The following is a 19735-nucleotide window of genomic DNA, read 5'->3' as shown; positions in this document are numbered from 1 at the left end:
AGGACCAGGGCTGCCCCTCAGTGGGAATTGATTGAAGCGGGTCTGCAGCCCCAGACACAGGCACAGACGCGCTGGCGGAGGGGTGCAGAAAGCAGGCCCCTGGGGGCTGCCGGCCTCTCTGGCGCGCTGCTGGAGACAGAGCAGGGCACAGAGAGCCCTTAATGGCCAAGCACATTAAGAACATGGTTCTGGCTGAGGGCACAGGGCCCTGGAGAATGATAATCAAACTCCTTGCAGCCAGTGAAGCAGCTAAGCAGACAAGATCTAAATAAACCTGCTTCTGTCTCCAGCCGGGCGGGCCCCGCTCTGGGTTGTGGAATCGGGTTGTCTCCTCCAACAGCCTGACCTTGGACTCCCCTCTGGACCCTGGTGAGGTGCCAGCTTCCCAAAGTCAGCTTCCCCACCGTCCCTCGCCCCCGTGCTCCCTCTTCTGGGCTGGCTCCCGGCCCCGGCGCTGTCCGGCCACCCATGGGCTCCGCTTTTCTCCTCCACCCTCGCGCCACGGCATACATCAGCCTGCAGGCTCTGCTGAGTAGTCCATCCCCTCTCCAACTTAGTCAAGACGCTTCGACATTAAGGATCTCGAGTGGCTTATTCAAAGATCCTCGAATTCGAGGACGACATTGTAATCTATTAAATCGGGAGCCCGATCTGCACCCATGCTTCTCCAACTGCAGTGCACGCCTAAATCAGCTGTGGATCTCATGCACATGCAGATTCAGATTCAGTAGGTGTGGCTGGGGCGGGGGGGGGGGGGGCTAGGAGCCTGCACTTCCAAAGAGCTGTCACGTGATGCTGACGATACTGGCCCCTGAACCACACTTTGAGGAGCAAAGGTCTAGGTTCGTGTATTCAGAACGTGGTCTGTAAACTGCTTGTTCATGGCCTGCGACGTGCTGGGTACAGACACCGAGAACCAGCACTCGAAAGTTATAGAGGAATTCAGCGTCGCTGCAACGTCCCAGGGTGTGGTTGGTGTGTTTGCACTTGGTGTTTTGAAATTTCCTTTTTCTGGTCATTTCTTTTCGTGGTTTTTGACCAAAGTATCCATCAACAACTGGGTTGGAAATGTTACAGAAAAGCTCTTCAGCCCGGATCAAGTGAGAAGCAGTGGACTAGATGACTTCTGGCACGCTTGGTGGTCTCCCGGAGTCTCGGAATCTCTGCAGCTCATGTGCAAAAGTGTCTGTGTGGTTGCGACTGACCCTGGCGGCACGTGTTCCCTGCAGAGGACGCCCTAGCCCTGCGGCCCCCGCCTCGCCTCGAGCCAGGCAGGCCCTTGCCATTTCCTCACCTCGCCTGTTTTCCACGGGCAGTGTGTTCTTTCCCAGGCAGATTTCTGGGTATTTCAGACAAAGGTTTGTATCAGGGGAGTTCAGCCTCTGATGATGCCAGGAAGGGCCAGCTCACAGGAGATCGGCAGCCCGAGAGCCTCTGAACACGCAGCCTCACGGGTGTCCACACTGGGGCTGAGCAGCCCACTCCCCTGGTCCCCAAGCAGGACTTGGCGCCTCGGTGGCAACCACCTGCCCCACTTTGAGAAAGAAAAAGCCAGGCTGTGAATCAGGCCAGTGACAAGGCTCCCTGGCTCGCGTGCTCGCAGGGGAGGGCCTGGTGTTAATGAACCTAAGTGCAGTCACAACGGGAATGGGGCCAGCTGGAGCCTGCCCGTGTTTGACCTGCGGTCATTTGGCAGGCCTGGGACTGCTGGGGGAGCGGTCAGAGACGAAAACACAGTCCAGTTTGCTTCCTGCAGCCGCAGTCTCTGTTGTACTTGGCCCACTCTGGGCTGTCACGAATGCTGGCCAGGACTGGCAGGGATGACCCTGGTGGGGGAGGAGGCGCAGGACAGGCAAGACTCATTTCAAAGCTCTCCTTATTCTTTCATTCCCCAGCCTCAGCGCCTGCCCAACGTTGGGCAGCTCATGGGTCCCCTCCACCAATGCCTTGTCACGGGTTGATTTTATAGGCTCCCCTATTCTGAGCGAGAGGGAATCCCTCAGCGCTAGAAGCTCTCCAGAACATCTCGCCATCTTCACTAAATGCTAATTAGGTTTGAAAATCGCAGAAAAAAGGGGTTGATATTGAATAACCATGTGTTGAATGATCTTCTTACATCCTTTGGAAATCAGCCACTCCAGTGTTCAAAGAGGATATGATTTCAGCTAAGCTGGATTTAATTGAGTGGTTAGATTTTTATTTGTGTCTGTGATTTATTAGATGACCCAAAGCTGCTCTACCTTTCAATTTATATAATTTGCTAATGATGTTCCAGGTTGACCACAGGAGGAATGTACGTGTGTGCATGCATGTCAGCCTTTGGTACGGAAGGAGGTGCTTGATAAGGTGGGGTTTTTGAGCTGTTCTTTCAGAGATGCGGATGAGCTGACCTACCCTGGTTGTTCCCTTTTGCTGTGTGAGAGATACCATCCTATATCTTCCTCACACAGGTGCCTGGGGCTGCGGGTGGTGACCATGGCCAAGGAACAAAAGCAAAGCTATTTGGTTGATCCAGGGCTTGGACCCATGACTGTGGCCTTGTCATGACTGTGGCCAGCAAGCCCCTTAACGTATTTTGTGAAACCGAACCTTTGTACCCATATTTACTGAAAATGAGAAGGGGAAGGAGAAGAAGAGACTTTATGGCCACATCTGTGTACTACAGTCTGTTAAGACACTAAAAGGATTTGTCTTATTTAGATGCCTGGTGGTAGCCTCTTCCCTACACCAGCCCCCTCGCCCCCCAATACAGATGGATCCCAGATTTCTCAGAGCGATGGTTGCTCTGGAGATCCTGCTCTCTAGCTGGAGCCAAACCGAGAAAAACTTTAGGGCTGTATGGACTTGCTTTGCATATTGTCTGCCTTGGAGGCTGGAAAATGGAAACGGAGAGTATCTATACAGTATGACCACGGTGCTCATATCCTGCCAGCTCCCATTTCTAGGGGAAAAAAGACTTCTGAGAGCATCCCCCTGCTTAGTTTTGAGCTAAGGTAAGGCAGCTGGTCTCCCTTCCCTGCCCCAGGCATGGTGGGTGCTCCTCCTGGACACTGGAGCTCCGGGATGGCCTGTGCTATTTGTGCTGCCACCATGTGTTCCAGGAAAACTGACTCCCCCATCAGAATGCAGTTGTCTCTTCATCCTGGTTTCTGTCTTTCCTGATATGACGGGATAATCTCCACTTCTGCAGCCCACGTCACCTGACATTTGTGTGTGTGTGTGTGTGTGTGTGTGTGTGTGTGTGTGTGTACACACAGGGCAGGGAGGATGGAGCGCCCCCCTTATTGGAGCATTAAGCAATTGCCTCAGTGCTCAGAACCACACCAGCCTCTACAGTAGGAAAGAAAGAGGAAGCTAGAAGCACACACTAAGGCGGGTCACATGTGCTACAGCTCTATAAGCATCTGGCGTAGGAGAGAACCAACAGGAAAGTGAACCAGTGTTGTCCAGTGAATCAGCATTGTCCAGCCTCTTGTCTTTCACACGAGGGGCCACAGCTGGGCATGCCGCATCCTCTGCGTGACCAGTACCAGTACAATTCCATAATGCTCAGTCAGGAAAGCCAGGGAGGAGACTCCAGGGCATGAAATAGGAGGTGAGAATATTTGGTGTTGTAAGCTTTCATAATTTCTACAAGTTCACTGGGGGAAAAAAAGAAGGGGGTAAAGAATGCACAAAGGCAAAAATGTAAAGTCAGAGACAGATGCAGTGATCTGATCACTTGAAACAGTTGAAAAGGCTGTAATTTATTCTCGTGCTAAGCTTCACCTTACTATCCCCCAGATGATCCCTGTGGGATGCACAGCAGCGTGATGCTTGTTGTGGGTCGGAGCTCGTCCGTCTGCAGGAGGTGATGGAGCCTTGAGAAGTACGGTCTGGGTGGTTGCTCCAGAGTTGGAGCTGGAAATGAGTCCCGAAACTAGAGAGTTCATTGGGCAGGTGGTACCCCCTCTGTGTCAGACTGACCATATCTGGGGGGCTGAGACCATAATAGGCCATCTGAGCCTGCAGAGGGACAGGTAAACAGACTCTGAAAGAGCCAAAGGCATTATTATTAACAGTTCTTCAGAAACACGTCCCAGGAGTTAGATATGAAGGTGGCTGTTTGCATTTGAAGTGTGGCTCTTGGGAATTCTAACTAGTACAACACTGTTGGAAAACAATTTGTAAATATTTAGCAAGAATATTGAAAATATTCGGGTCCTTTGAACTACCAATAATTTTTATAGGAATCAATTTTGAATTTAAGAAAAATGGTACTAAAAAAAAAGAAAAAAGAAGAATGGTACTAATCACCAAGATACATATTTCAGCATTTTTTGGCTAAATTGGAATTGATCTCAAGACCAATTTATAGGGGAATGGTTAGGTAAATTTGGTATATTACAGAGCCACTAAAAATTTAGTTTATAAAGGCCAGTATTGTAACCAATTCTTGTGCAATAAACGTGAGAAAAGCACAAAACTTGTGTAATGCATAAAATAAAAACTAGAAAGAAATCTACCAAAATGCTAACAATAGTCATGCTTGGAAAATGGGACAAGATGCAATTTATTTTTTCTATTTATCTACATTTTCTCAAGCTTCCTTTAAGGAGTACTTAGTGTTTTCATAATGGAAAAAAGCAAAATTTAAAAAACAGAAAAAAATCCTGGAGAATTGTTTGGGTAACGTCCAGGTCTGAGAACAGACAGGTTTTGAAATACCAACATGTAACCTGAGGGTCTGCAGTCAGCCAGCCAGTTGACCCAGTGATGAAAAGCTCTTTTTCTGAGTGGGTCAGTGGGTTTGCTTGGTGGCGGGACCATCGCATGATAAGGGCCATGTGGTGAGCGGGCCTCAGAGAAAGATGTGTGCATAGAGGAATCAGCAGGAGCCTTCCCCCACTGCTGGGATAAATCCACCAGCCAACTAGGATTTCTTTAGGGCTTCCTGTGAAGGATGCACCCTGTTTTGAATGAAGGATGGTACAGAAGAAATACAAAAGCAAATTGCTGTCCATAAGAACTTGCATTCTTATCCAGGGAAAAAAAATAGTGCAAAGGCATACACAGAAACAATTCAAGAACACGATAATATAGAAGTACATTTGTGTGTGTCTATATGTACACCTGTGGGTGTGTATATACATATATGTACATATAAATACATGTACACATATAAATGTACACACACATAGATATGCACACTCATCCACACATACATACTGCAAACACTCTCTCAAATATATTGGTAGCTTAGACAATATATGATAATTGTGCAATGGAAAATAAGCACTTATTGTACTGTGTTAGCAGCATTGTCTTTGAATACAAAGGACAGCATATCATTGCAGATAATTTCGATAGCAATAACCGTGATTGCAGACCATGCCAATACTCTCTCTGTTATTAATGAGCTGATGCCATAGCAATCTCCATTTGCAAAATGCCACACATAGCAATTTAAAATCTTGATCATTTTGACAAAATTGACTAGGCATGCTTAGGGCAAGAGGCTCTTGGGGGCCTGGAAGGCCCTGCCACAGAGATCCCACGTTTGGTTCTCACCTGCATCTCCCCAGGTGAGTTTGAACAGTCCTCTTGGTTTTCCCCAGAGAGACTCGGAGCATGGAGCAGGCTGCAGGACGGACAGGAGCCAGCAGCTGCAGGGTTCTTGCTTCTGTGCAGCACTCCTCAGCTGCTCTAATATACCCAGGCAAGCACAGCAAACAACCCCGAGAGGCTCTCACTGGAGCCTGGGACAGCATCCCTGCGACCCCTGAGATGAGCCATGGGCTTAACTCTTCTGCTTCCTCTTCTTGTGGCTTCGGGGAATCAAGGAACCTCTAGCCCATTTGCTTAGTCAGGGGCAACAAATGCAGACAACTTAGAAAAATCTCCCAATGGCTCTATCCTTATGCCATGCACAGGAAAGAGACCCTGGCCTCCTTTTTTCCTTTCTCCTTCATATTTCTCATCCCTGTGACCTTTTTCTTTTTTTCTTCCTCAATGCAAGCAAACATAGAAGTGTGAATAATTAATTAAGAGGAGCTGCAATGACTAACAGTTGTAGTTGGAATCTGTGGCTCAGGAAGCCTAGGGAGGTGGAGAGGGGAGGTTAGCAGGTGATAGCCAGGCCCTCTGCATCCTGTGGGGTGGGGGGGTGGACACAGAGTCACGCCACTATCACGCCGTGTCTGGGCCCTCCACTAGAAGTCTGTGCCTGGGCAAATGGTGCAGGACTGTAACTTGGATCACATCAGACATGGTCTACATGTTTACCCTGAATGCGCACATGCACATGTGTGTGTGACGCAGAATATGGGCTAGTGGTGTCAATTTTTTGCCTCCTTAATATCGATGCCAGATGTTACCAGACTGTGTTTTACATAACTGTAATGTCACTTGGAATTTAAGTAATTGTTTTTGAATAAAAATGATCATATCCGGGGTGCCTGGGTGGCTCAGTTGGTTAAGCGTCTGACTCTTGATTTCGACTCAGGTCATGGTCTTGGGTTCATGAGATTGAGCCCTGTGTCAGGCTCTGTGCTGAGCACGGAGACTGCTTAAGACTCTCTCTCTCTGTCTCCCTCTGTCCCTCTGCCTTTCACACTCGCTCTCTCTCTTTCGTGTTCTCTCTCTTTCTCTCTCTAAAAATAATATTGGATCAAATTTGGGAAATGCTGTCCAGCTCCCTCTTTGAGATTCATACTACACTTAAGTACATTCAAATACCTGAGTAGTCTGCCAGTAAATTATTTGTTTGCATTTGTTTTCTCCAAACTTATTTGACCATGGGATCACATTTTGGGTCACGTTTGTTTTTAACATCTTGTAGGACACCATCACACAGTAGACAACATAGGAAAATATTGGTCTGCACAGCTCTGCCCCCACCTAAAAGAAGATATGGTGAGACTGGAGATGTGCGTTTGAATCCTTTTCTATGTCAGAGCAGCTGAGGGACTTTGTCCGAGTCTCGGTTTCCTCATGTGCAACACAAGGGTAAAAACCAACAATCAACCCCCAAATTGCAACCGTGATTATATGTAATAGCAACTATCACTGTGCTTGGAACATAGGAGGCTCTCTAGTCTCACATAGAAACTGAATATAAATATAATCCGTCGTAGATAAAACTGTGTTGTACCTAAGCGGAACGGATTTAGACCTATTAGAGAAACATGAGTGTCTTGCCCAGGAGATTTCCCAACTGGCTTCTGTAACCTGATATCCTGCCTCGTTCCTAACCCTGACTGTAGGAAAGTTCTGGTTTCTCTCTTGCCTACGTCCCTTTAGTTTGAATAAAGCCCATTCTTCCCGAAGGCCATGGTTCCTGGACACCAACAACAGCATCAACTGGGAACTTGTTAGACATGCATATTCTGGCCCCAGACTTAACAGAGGTAGGCACTCCAGAGTTGGGGACTGGCCATCGGAGTTTCAGCATTTCTTCAGGTGATGCTTCCGCTCACCAAGATTTGGAAACCACTGCCCTAGAGCATCATTTACGTTGACTTTGCCAAACCCCATCAGAGCTCACTCCCACAGAGCCCTTCCCCTGAAACTGAAACCTGTCCTATCTCCTCTACAGCCTCCCTGCGGAGAACTGCTGCCTATTTGTGGGGTTCTTGGAATGTTGGTGGGCTTCTTGAAATCACGGTCATGAAATTTGAAGCTGGCAGCTCTCTGTACCCAAACCAACAGGCAAGGGATGCAGGGCGCCATCTCCTCATCTGCTTCCCCCTCCAAGCCTCACTCTGCATCCAGGGCAGGTTCTCGGATCCACCCATCTGCTCCCAGAGACCAGGGCAGTTTAGCCAATGGTGGAGGAAGAACAAGCTCCTGGGGGAGAAGGTCGAGTAAGCATGTCTCCTGGTTGTTACCATGGAGGTTGCTACCCTGCCACGCATTACACGTGACCACAACCTGCAAATTCCACAGGCTGCTGTCTGTGGGGAGTTGAGCAATAGATAACAACTGTCCAGAGGGCTGTTTCTTAGGTATTTTGGTTCATTAAAAAAGTTGTCTGTGGTTCCCAGAAGCCCCAAGGGGCGGGGCTGCTTCTACTCCTGGAATCCCACATGGGGCCAGTTTCAGCAACATGCAGGCAAGTCTCAAGCCATCAGTGAGTCAGCACCTTTATATCACGTAGTGAGTGCCATCTCAGGGCTCACGTGCTGTGGTGTGAGGAGCTGGTGGCAGCTGGCTCCAAGATCGTGTGTGCAAGTGGTAAAGGTCAGGCAAGAACTAAAGGACCGGTCCGTACCCCCAAAGGCCTTGCAATCTCAAGATAGATGCTATCTTTCATTGCTTGTGAAATGTGCAGAGTTAGCATGAAGAGCTATACCTGGGGTTTCAGGAAGCCCAAGATCTAATGTTGACTTTGTCATTGATGATTGTGATTCAGGCGAGATTGTTTCTTCATGTATTCTTTCATCCTTTCCTCCAACATTGGATTAATGGTGATTATGTTCTTGGCGCTCTGGTGGTCACTAAAGGAAACATCAAAGGGTAAAGCGCAGCCCCTGTTCTCCAGGAGCCCACAGTCAAGGATGGATGGAGGGCTTCCACGGATGTACTCTCCAAGTCCAGGGGGCAGCTGGAGGACAGAGCCATGGATGCTTTGGAAAGAGAAGCGCTTCTCAGACAAAACTTTGAGATGCAACCTCCATTCCTTCCTCCTCTGCATTTGGTTTTATTAAAGGCATTTGGCATGAATTAACTCCTAGCTTTCTTCTACATCATAGGCTCCCAGAGTGAGAAGGGAGAGAAAAAGTTGCCTCATTTAACCACTCCTTGGATGCTATATACCGACTCCTGCAATATACACGCACCCTTGCTCACATGCAAGAGCCCAGCCAAGTTTCTGGATTACAACCCAGCCTACACTTGAACATCTTCAGCCTCAGAGAACTTTTGCCCATTTGATGGGCTGCCGTTACAGATTAGAGAACTAATGGCCACTTCAGAAGTGTTAGTATATGTGCTGCCAAAGCGAGTACCATTTCAGAAGTCTTAAACAGGAGGACACATACCCATTTCAGAAAGGTGTTGGCTACTATTTTGGTTGAAAGTAGACTAAATCTCAACTAGAGGTATATCCTGCTACCCTTGAGTAGAATTCCAAATCTTAGTGGTTCAAAGAAACTCAGAGGTGGGAGGGACTTTTGAGCATTCTAAATCATTCTCCTTCTCTTTCCCTAAAATCCCTTTTACAAATGAAGATTTGAAAGCCAGAGAAGTGAAATGACTGATCCAAGTTAGTAACTTACTTCGGCTGCGATCCAAGAAACTTCCTGGAACATCCGGTAGTTTTCGGGGAATGGGGAGCTTGCAGGGGTACTTTTCTGGCTTCCCGTAGTCAGAGATGAGCAGAGTCTGCAGAAATATGCCCCACGGCCCAGGATGCTGCATGCCTCCTCCTCAAACCCCCCTGATCTCCTGTGGTTGCTCCATGGTAGAGGGCCTTGGCATGAACCACACTCTTGAGGAACAATCACCCGGCACGTACCATATACCAGTCGTGTGCCGGAGGTGGTGAGAACTCTGCATTAAATACTCTTCCTCTTTGCTCTAAAGCTGGTTTTCAATTCTAAATGGAAAGAACTATTTTTATGGCTTGAGAACACTAGACCTCGGGCACATGAGGGAAGAATCACTTCTGCTGTGTAGGACCCTGAGCCGTAACAATTAGTGCCCACTTGCAGGTAGCGTCGTGACTCGAGAGTCCCTTCTGCGCTTCTGACAGAAACAAGATAATTGGAGGACTCTGGTGACACATAGATGGTTTTACCAGGAGCAGGTGACAGTGGGGGCAAGAGATGGAGTCACCAGGGTGTCACTCCTGCCTCCTCGCCTCCTAGTCAGGAGAGTGGTGCAGCGTTAACACAAGGGGGACGCTTGCTCCAAAGGCCGCTGGCCCTCTGGTGGCCCTCCCCGCGGCCCTGAGCACCCTGGAGGCCTGAAGCCCGAGTGTGTCACCCTCTCCTCTCCTCTCCTCTCCTCTCCTCTCCTCCGAGACAGTGTTGTGACCACAGTGCTCCGTCGGGCCAGCCCCCTCAGCTCTGTCCTCTCCTCAGCCCCGGGCCTCGCTACCGCCAGGCACTTCTTCACGCGCACGGTCTCCCGGAGAGCAGGTGGTGGCCGGGTGGAAAGCAGTTCTGTGCTGGTGGCCGCCGAGGGGCAGGAGGGACTCAAATGGTGTGTCCTCGCGGCGCAGCACTGGGGCAGGAGGGCAGGAGGCTCGGGCCGCGGGCTCCGTGAGGCGGAGGTACCCGAGGCGCCGGCGCTGCCGGGCAGGTGCGCGGGTACCGAAGGTGGGGAGCGCTCCCCATCAGGGCTCCCCCCACGTGCGGTGACCACCCAGCTCTCCCCTCTCCTTTGCCTTCTTTTATTTCGGGCCTGAAGAAGCCGGGGCGTGGAGAAGCGCCGAGCCCGTCGGAGAAACATCCTGCAAGTGCCGTCCTCTAGAGCCTGGAAGCCGGAGACGGGGCATTGGGCTCGGAAAAGTGATCTTCAGGACTGAAATCATTTGAGACGATTTTGGTGGGAAGAGGAGAGAACTGACTTATTTTGGGCCCTGGCTCTTTCCACTGGGCCCAGGAAACAAGGCTGCTGGGCTGCCGCTGGGCAGCGTGAGCGCTTGGCGTTCACGGCTCCTCCCAACCAGCCTCGCCGGGCCAGGGGCAGGCGCCGGAGAGCGTCGCGCCGTCTGCTGCAGAGCGTCTGGGGAATACCGCGTAGAGGTTCTTTTCCCCGTGTTTTGTTTTTTACAAAATTCATGAGGCCGCGAGAGGAGGTTTGCTGGCATTCATGTTTGATGAAGAGAGAGCAAGGCAGGCAGGAGTAGCTTCTCCGGGAGCAAACATAGCCCAGGGCGGGATCCAGCGCTTCCCCCGAAAGCCAGAAAGCCGGAGGTGATTAGCCCTGCTTCCCACGATCCGAGGGCGGACCCGGAGGGGCAGGGGTACAAGGAAGCCTGGGGGCCGGTGGGACCGTGCCGGGGTGACAGTCAGCTCACACCCTCGCTAGGACAGTCACGCACACGGGGACGCCGTCTTCTGATCCCAAACCCAGGCCAAAGTGGCGGGCAGGGCCTGCCCGATGAAATTAGCGCTGATGGGCTGCCTGCACGGTGGGATGAGACATTAGGAGGCCGGGAGGCCGCTCCTGTCTGAACAGTGATTGATCGGGGCTCCTGAGAACTGGTTATCACTGAGCAAATCGCTTCCTGCAAGCGGAGATTTCACAGCAGCAATTTGGTTCCTTCTGGTTGCTTCCCGCTGAAAGCGCCTGGCCTAACATCATAGAGTGTGTATAGTCATAGTCATAGAGTTTGAAGAGCCTTCAAAAAAAAAGACCCTTTAAGGGAAGATATATGGGTACACTTGATTGGGATGCAGTGAACAGAGGCCCCCCCTGCATCGGCCCCCCGCACCCACAGTTCTGTGCTCTGCCTCACGGCGCGTGGCACCTCCTCCCCTAGCGTGTAGACTCCAGGGGTTTTTCAGCAAACTCTGTACAGCCCTGGGCCAAAGCCAACATGCCTGGTCATGAGGACTAAAAGCCCTCGGACTTCTCCATTCCCTACCGTCCTACCTACATTTGATTCTCGCAGCAACACTGGGAGGGCAGGTAGACTGAGGCACTGGGTGATCTGGGGGGGTGTGTCTGAGGCCACGCCCGTGGAACTGGGATGCAAACCCTACTGCCCACCGTTTGCTACCACATGAATGGGCAGGGTATATTGCTCTCTGCCCCTCTTGGTTCCCGTGAACATTTTTCCTTTCTAAATTCAACGCGAGGCCCCCCTGCTCCACACTGTCCTCACTCCAGCAACTCTGAATTGTGCTGCGCCTGCCCCCATCCCCTGCCAGCAGGCCATGCTGGTTCCCACCCCTCTGACTGAGAATATCATGCCTTCTCTGTCTACAGCGTCTTTCCTGCTCTCTGACTGTTCTAGGAGCTCCTCCTCAGATCAGATATTACCTACTCAGGGAAGGGTCTTCTCTGATCCCTTCTTTCTCCTCCTCACTCCCAGGCAGAACCAATCACCCTATTTCCAGGACTACGAATTCACCCCTGAAGTTTCCATGTTTGTGTAGACCACACTGTATTATGGTTGTTTGATCAGCCGTCTGTTTTCCTTCTGGGGCTCTTTGTGATACCCTGTGGGGCAGGGGCAGTGACATATGGCTTTAGGTCCCCAGTGCCAATACACTGAAGAGTGCATAGAGAATTGGTTTTTGATGAAGGGAGCCGAGGGTGGAGGAACCCTGTCTACCTGGCATGCCCTTGAGCCTACAAAGACTCTTCCACTTCTTGAGGAACAAGCAGACTTCTGGACCCCTCGGGAAGATGTGAATTTAATGATGGATGTTGTCCTAAATCCTTCTGGAGGCTGGACTGGGATGAAGCTGAGAGTGATTTGAGCTTCTGAAGAATGCTCAAAGGCAAGACATCTGTGCCATCATGGTCGGGTCTGTCCAGACCTCCACCAGGACACAAGACCCCAGTCAAACTCCCCACTCTGTAATGGGAAGACAGACAGGGCATCAACATTTGAGGCCGGGCTAAAGTGAGCTTGTGACATCCAGGATGGAAATGAGGGGAGGGCAAGGAGGCAGCCCTACCTCTGTTGGTCTTTACTGCACACACTTCAGCACACTGTTTGTTGGGGTATCTCTCTGACACCTTGGAAAGAACACAGAGCTCAGAAATGAACTTGTCAGTTAATGGCCATAACTGACTCTGGGTGCCAGACTTACTCCATCACATGTTTTTCATTTGTTTTCTTTTTGCTGTTCCCCTAAAGAATGTTAGAACATTGTCATGTAAGAGTAAGCTCACCTGTTTGAATTGATAAAAAATAGTGAGATGAGCATTCTGTGTTCTCTGTTGGTATGAGCACATCACACAGATTTGCCTAGAAGTGAAGACTGTGTTGCTAGACATGGTGTTTCTGCTTGTCTTGGGGTTAGGGTTCAAGGGCTTAACAACTTGTGTGCCTTTTGCATAGTGGAAGAAAAGGCAAGGACCAACACCAGCACCTGTCAAAGACTCTGGGTGTGTTCATCTCTACAGATTTCTGCTGGATGTATTCTGATGCCCACCAGTGACTTCTAATTATGAGCTGCTCATGCTTACCTTCCCCTCAACCTCCACTGGCTCGGGCCTGGCACCTCTCAACAGCTTTACCTTTGACATCCTGCTTGTCTGGGGAAGGAGTCTGTCATGTGGTATTGGACGTGGAAGATCAGCCCCTCAGAACTGAGAGTGAGACCCCCCGGATAGAATTGCATGTGACAGGAGAGATGAGTTCATTACAATCTGCAGCTCCTAATGAACACAGCCATCCAATGCTGATGGGAACCTTAAGGAGTCAGGCATGGATTAAAGCCACGGAGTCTTTCAAATGCACATGCCCCCTAATAAATCACATGTTGAAACTGGTCGAATTACTCTTTGGTTGTCTCTTAATAAAGACCAGGACGAGCTTCTCTTTTCTCAAAGCAGGAATGCATGGGAGCCAGGCTGCCATCTTGGTCTGGCCCAAGTCAGCATGAAATGGCTCGAGATGATCTCTGATGTGCCATGGCTGGTGTGTGGCTGGATCGGCGGCTCTGCAATCAATCCCAGCTGCTGGCCAGAGGGGGCGGGGGGAGCGCAGCCACCTGAGCCTCAGGTTGGAATCATCTCTTATATCCCTATTAAACTCTAGGCCCCTACCACATGGGACAGTTTAAGGGGAAAATGAGATTTTATTAAAGCCAGGGGACCTCCCTGACGGAGCAGCAAGCCTAATAAGAGCTGTAAGGGTTTCTTATCTTGGATGAAAGTTTCCCACTTTCCCAGATTCCTCCCTTTTGTTGCTGCTGTAGCACCCCTCCTCCACAACCTTACTTCCATGGGTGCCTCATTATTTAAAGCCACTGCTAAAAAGCCGAAAAGCAGTTAGTAGCCAAACCATCCAACAGCTTTTCCTCCCCCTAATGAAGGCCAGCAGTTTTGTGTATATGTGTTTTATAGTCTGAACACAATGACTTCAAAAGGCCTCTGAGTTTCAGAGCAATAATGTGATCTGGATTATGGCAGGGGTGGGGTGGGGAGCAAAACAAGCCAGAAAGGTGGATGTGCATCTGTGTCTCCTGCTCCAGGAGGGGTCCATGACCCAAACAAGCTAAACTGCCCCCTAGTCTCAGCAGCTCACACTCACTCAGTTCATCTAGAATGCAGCAGCCTAGCATGTGAGGGATGGTCACCTTTCCCCTGTCTTCCTCATGACTTGTCTTGCGGGCCCTGGGGAGGAAGACATTGCAAGACTGGGCTTGGCCAATGACTGGGGCCACTGGTAGCTGGGAATGGGGATTAGCTCAACATTGAAGTTCAGGGAGGACTGGTGGGTAGCCAGGGCTTGTCTGCCTGCATTATAGGCTTCCTCACTACTTCTGTCATGCCCTAGCCACTTTCAAAACTTGGGATTGTTGCGTGTGCAAAATGGAGATCATGATATTTACCAGCCACATAGTACAGTGAAGATTAAAAAGGATAATGGATTCTAAGCTCTCAGAAAAGTGCCTAGCAATAAATAGTACGTACACAATAAATGTTCAGCATTTTATCATTGGCATCGCATTAAAGTGTTTTATGATTTTGCTCACAGATACTTTAAAAAATGTCCATTTCCTTAGTGCTTCCTTCCTTTCCATGCCAAGCCCTCTACTGAACCCACAAGCATAGACTATCTTCTTTAAGCCTTCTACCCTTCCCTGTTGAGAGGTGAGAAAGTTGAGGCTTTGAGAATTTACACAAAATCTCACTGTTGGTGAGGACAGAGCCAGAATTTCATTCACTGGGGACTTGTCCAGTGCCTACTGTATGTCAGGCTCTATTCTCTCTGAGGACTTAAAGCCTTGTGGTTTCATTCTAAAAGCCTTTGTCTTTCCTGCTTATCATGCTGGTCTCAGGTCTGTGGCTTGTGGGAGACGATGAGCAACATCTCCTGACCTGGGATGAATTTAAGGATAGAGAAGACACTCGAATCAGCGTAGAGTTTCTGCTCCCGCCCGAGACAGAGGGTAGAGTAGCTGAGCAGGTGTCATTAAGAAGAGGGAGCCACCATGGGCCCATGTCACCTCTTTTAGAAGACCAGCACCTACCAGAAAAGAAGCCATGTAGGTATCCAAGATGTTTTCAATGCGGAAGACATTGCTCGAGGAATAGATACAGACCACATCATGTGTGTGACACGTGTGGTGATACTGAATGCTATGCAGTTTGTTCAAGTGAAATTTAAAAATTCTAAATGGCAGAACCACTTAGGGTTCTCAAATCTGCCTTGGCTTGGCCATTCCTCTCTGCTTCTTTTTGTTATTATTGAAGTCTAATTGACATACGATATCCTCTTAGGTCAGGTGTACATCACAGTGATTGGATATTTGTGTGCATTTGGAAATGATCCCCACAGTAAGTCGAGTTGCTATCGCCGTACAAAACCATCACAACACTATTGACTGTATTCCCAGTGCTGTACATTACATCCCCATGACTTACTTATTTTTAACTGGAAGTTTGTACCTCTTAATCCCCTTCCCCTATTTCTGCACCTTGTGGATTGGAAAATGTAAGCTCTTTATTGGCCATTTTTGCTCAACATCTGGCCCCGCACAGCATGTCACCAGAAAGAAGTTTTTTCCCAAAGCATACGGGTGTCAGTCTAGAGGCAGTGATCAGCAACAATTAAATAGGGTGGTGACACACATAATGAAAAGACAATACGGTTTTGGTTTGGGAACGCACAGTAGCAGGTTTGCATTCCAGGTTGAATTCTCTACCTCCGCAATTAGGTTTCCCCGGGGTTATTTCTCAGCCTGTTTCTGTGGACCAACCCCTCTTCAGCGGCTGAGGGAGTCCAAGACTTTGCGGGTGCGTTGAGGGCAAGTGCAGACTGGGGGTGACAGATCAGGAAGGCCCCAACCGTGGGCTGTGATAAGGAAGTCATCATCCCTGTGTCTTTGCTTTGATTCCTCCATTTCAAGGACTGCTGGGATGGTTCCCCACCACGCCACCCCAATCAGAGGCTGCCTCCTGAGGCTCACCGCCACTTTGGTTTTGGCCATCAATTCTCTAGCAGCCTCAGCTTTATGAAACCCTCCATGAGGGTGCCTTCCCCATGCCAGCACCTCCTTCACAGAGCTATGTCCAGAAATAGGCTCTTCCATCTGAGAGGCAGTGAGGTCTTCGGAGAGGAATTTTGATAAGACGGGATTCAAGATCCTGGAGGCTGTCAAACAGGCAGCTGAAGATGGTGCATCCTGGGCCATCCCGGAGGGGCTCCTGGGGTAGTTCTTGGCCAACTTTTTTCTTGTCCACCCAAATGGCTCTTGTCTTAACTTATCTATATCCTTTCCTGTCCTCCCTGCCTCCTCTCCTTCTCTCACCTTTGTGACTATCATATACATAACACAGAGCCAACTTAAAACTCGGTTCATCATTTCCTTCTTTGCTCCTGTCCCTGTCACTTCTCTGCTCTTACCTGCCTCCCCTCCCCCAACATCCAAGGCATATTCATTAGCAGTCAAGTTCCCCCACCCCCCGGCCCATGTTCTTCTGCGGGATCTCCTTTCTTCTGCCCTCCCTTTGCCTCTGCCTCTGTCCATCAGTATGGCAAGTGCCCCCACAAACCAGGCATCAGCTCCCACTACCTGTCAGGGTGCCGGGCATCGTCACTGGGGACACTTGAGGCAAAAATGGGCTGTCAGGGGTGCCTTGGTGGTACAGTGGGTTAAGCAACTGACTCTTGGTTTCAGTTCAGCGACTTGTTTTCAGTTCAGTTCAGTTCAGTTCAGGGTTCTGAAATCGAGCCCTGCATCGGGCTTTGTGTTCAGGGCGGAGTCTGCTTGTGACTCTCTCTCTCTCTTTTTCCTCCTGCCCCTCCCCACTCATTCTCTATCTCTCTCTCTCAAATAAATAAATAAATCTTAAAAAAAAAAAGAAAAAAAAAAAAAGACTATCAGCTCCCGGAACATATTATACCCTTTTGAGAATCTAGTTATATCTAAAATCAGGGGATGGGCTGGCCTAGTCATAGCCCCCGGGTGCTGGAGCAGGGTAGGGAGCAGGGGCTTTAAGAATGAGTCAGCTGAACCCAAGAAACAGATCTGCTCCCTGCTCCATTGAACGAATTTGCTACTCACTGACATTTATTTATATCCTCTTATGTTAGTGGTAGGAAAGGAAAAGAAATAGGTAACACACATAGCACACACAGAGTCCCGGAGAGTTGGCCCTGCCAAGTATAGGCAACGCAAGGCAAGTTTTACCACCGAAGTATAGATTAAGAAAACAAACAAATGGATGATTTTATAAAAGATGTTTTGAAGCATTAAGAATTTTCAATAGAGCTGGGGGGGCATTAGCCAAGGCCAAAAGCTGGATGTTCTCCAGCACTGGAGAGGCTACACCCCAGCTGAGAAACCATGGCCGCTCTGGCGTGGAGGCCGGTGGGTTCTCCAGGAACCTCGCTCCAACCAGCTGCCTTTTCCTCCCCTGGGGTCTCATGCCAGCATCTACACGGTCCCGGACAACCTCGCAATGTGGAGACTTTCTGAATCCTGCCACAGTGGCCCCTTGGGTGGACAGAGTCTCCATTTTCCTCTACTCAGATTCCCAACCAGGGTTAAGACTGGGAAGGAGAGACACCCAGGTGGACTCTGTGGCTTCAATGTAAAACACTTGGGCTCCCCTGCAGGGGAGCCATGGCTCGTTCCAGGCCACACTGCTTACACCTCTTTGTATCTACTTCCCGGGGAGCCATAATGGACAGATTAGGCATCAAAATCACTCCTCTACAGAGAGTCTATAAAAATTCCCCTTCTTTGATGAGCTCGTCGTTCAAAGCAATGGTTTCAGGGCAGACATGAAGTGCCTGCTTGTCAGCGCAAACTGTGGTGGGAAGTCTTTCTCTGTCAACACTGGCAGGTGCTTCCTTTGGTGAATATTGTACCCACTCGGGGCTCTTCCATTCTTGCCACACAGCCGCCTGGCTTCTCCCATCTGCAGAGCCACCAGAATCACTAGCCCGTCCCCCTTGGATGGCTCCTCTGGACAGTGGCTGAGGAACAAGAGTTGGGGACCCAGGCTGGAGGAGTTCTCTGCTCACTCTGCTCCTGGAAAGCCTCCTCCTGTCAGTTTTGCTGAGAAGGGGGAAATGCGCACAATACCAGCAAGGGGTCTGGTGCTTTGTCTTAGCGGGTTGCTGGCGCCCGGGTGGCTCTGGGGGCCTGGGAATCAAAGGAGGGGCTTAGGCCACTGGGCTCAGTGCTGGCTTTGCTGATGATTTTGCCCGAGGGGAAGACAGAAGTTGAAAGAAGCTGCCTCGGTTGAATGGCAGAGGCGCTGGGGATGTTCTCATCTCCTGTGAAGGGGCTGCGAGAAGCTCTGAGCCTCTCCGAGCAGCCGGGCTCGTCAAGCCCACAGACCCAAGAAGGTAACCCAGATGAGAGCCCGATGCAGTGATGAAGAGTTGGGGTGATTTGAATGAGGGCAGGGGGTGGAAACGCCCCCAGGTGGTGCTGAGAGCTACAGGCATTCACAGAGGGGTATGTGAGGAGAATGCAGACGCCCGACAGTGGGATGTGGGTCCCAAGGTCAGGGCTTGACATCCAATGTCACCCTGTGGCTCCCAGCTGGTGACTGCAGATTTCACTCTGGCAACCTCGCTGTTTGCAGGGCTGGGCTGCCGGGTCCTTCGGGGCTATGCCTGGCTCCTCGGCAGATGCGTGTCTGTCAACTCCCCTCAGCCCAGGCCTTGTCTGCAACTGTTGGCTGAGACGGGCACCATGCCCAGAGCAGAGCCAGGTGTCCTTGAGTGAGGCAGGACGAGCCACACCTTGTGCCCAGGTCCTCCGAGCCCACGTGGCTAGGCAGGGGCTGTGCTGTCAGCTCCTTCCTGCTGAGGTCCCAGCCCCGAGTAGACTGGAGCAGGGGCAGGAGTGGCAGGAGAGAGCAGGGCCCTGGCTCCTCCTCTGGCCCCCGAGTCAGTGGGGGCGCTCTGCCAGCTGGACCTGGGTTCACACAGCTGCTCCTCTGGGCTCAGGACAGGCCCACGGAGCCGCTGGCAAGGAGTGACGGGAAGCAAGGCCTGTGTGGATGCAGCCACTTCTCTCTCCCCTCCCTACCCCTACTCTCTGCTCCGACACTCTATCTCCTTGCTGCTTTTCTTTTCTCAAACCCTAACAACTGATCAAATAGTTTTTGCACGTTAATAAAAAAAAAAAAAAACAACCTAACTGGGGGGCACCTAGGTGGTTCAGTTAAGTGTCTGCCTTTGACTCAGGTCATGATCCCGGGGTCCTGGGATGGAGCCCCTCAGAAGGAGTCTGCTTCTCCCTCTGCCTCTGCACCCACCCCCACCCCACTCTCCATCTGCCCCCCCACCCCCCACCCCCAAAGAAAGAAAAGAAAAAAGCAAACTGGAATAGAGTAATCACAAGTGATCTTGTTCTCCTTTATTTCCTTGGCCCTCCCTCTTTCTCCAGGCAATGCTGACCACCCCCTTCATGCTCTCAGTGTTTACCCATTTCCAAGACGTCACACTTTCTTGACCATCTTCCTTCTTAGGTGTGTGGTGTCATCACAGAAAACTCCCTGCCGTGACCTCTGCGTCCTCCAAGATCTCCATCTTCCAGGCCTGGAGCATTAGGAGAAAGGTGTCACAGGGGAAGAAGGCTCTGGCCAGCAGATCTGGGTG

The 19735-nt window shown here is 50.3% G+C and overlaps 1 protein-coding gene across 4 annotated transcripts in view; it reads left to right on the top strand.

The window, feature by feature from the left end:
- Positions 1 to 19735, top strand: part of PLXNA4 (plexin A4) — a 427922-nt gene that overhangs the window by 178361 nt on the left and 229826 nt on the right. The window contains exon 4 of one of the 4 annotated variants that reach the window (XM_077857381.1): positions 13069 to 13410. The exons of the other annotated variants lie outside the window; for them this stretch is intronic. Coding sequence (XP_077713507.1) covers positions 13069 to 13110 — 42 coding nt within the window. The 3' untranslated portion in view covers positions 13111 to 13410. Of the gene's footprint in view, positions 1 to 13068; positions 13411 to 19735 lie in introns of those variants that run through there. 4 annotated transcript variants of the gene reach the window in all.

This window comes from Canis aureus, chromosome 18 (genome assembly GCF_053574225.1).
Source record: "Canis aureus isolate CA01 chromosome 18, VMU_Caureus_v.1.0, whole genome shotgun sequence".
Classification (NCBI taxonomy): Eukaryota; Metazoa; Chordata; class Mammalia; order Carnivora; family Canidae; genus Canis; species Canis aureus.
Note: the sequence above shows the minus strand (reverse complement) of the source record. Positions and strands in the feature narration are given on the sequence as shown.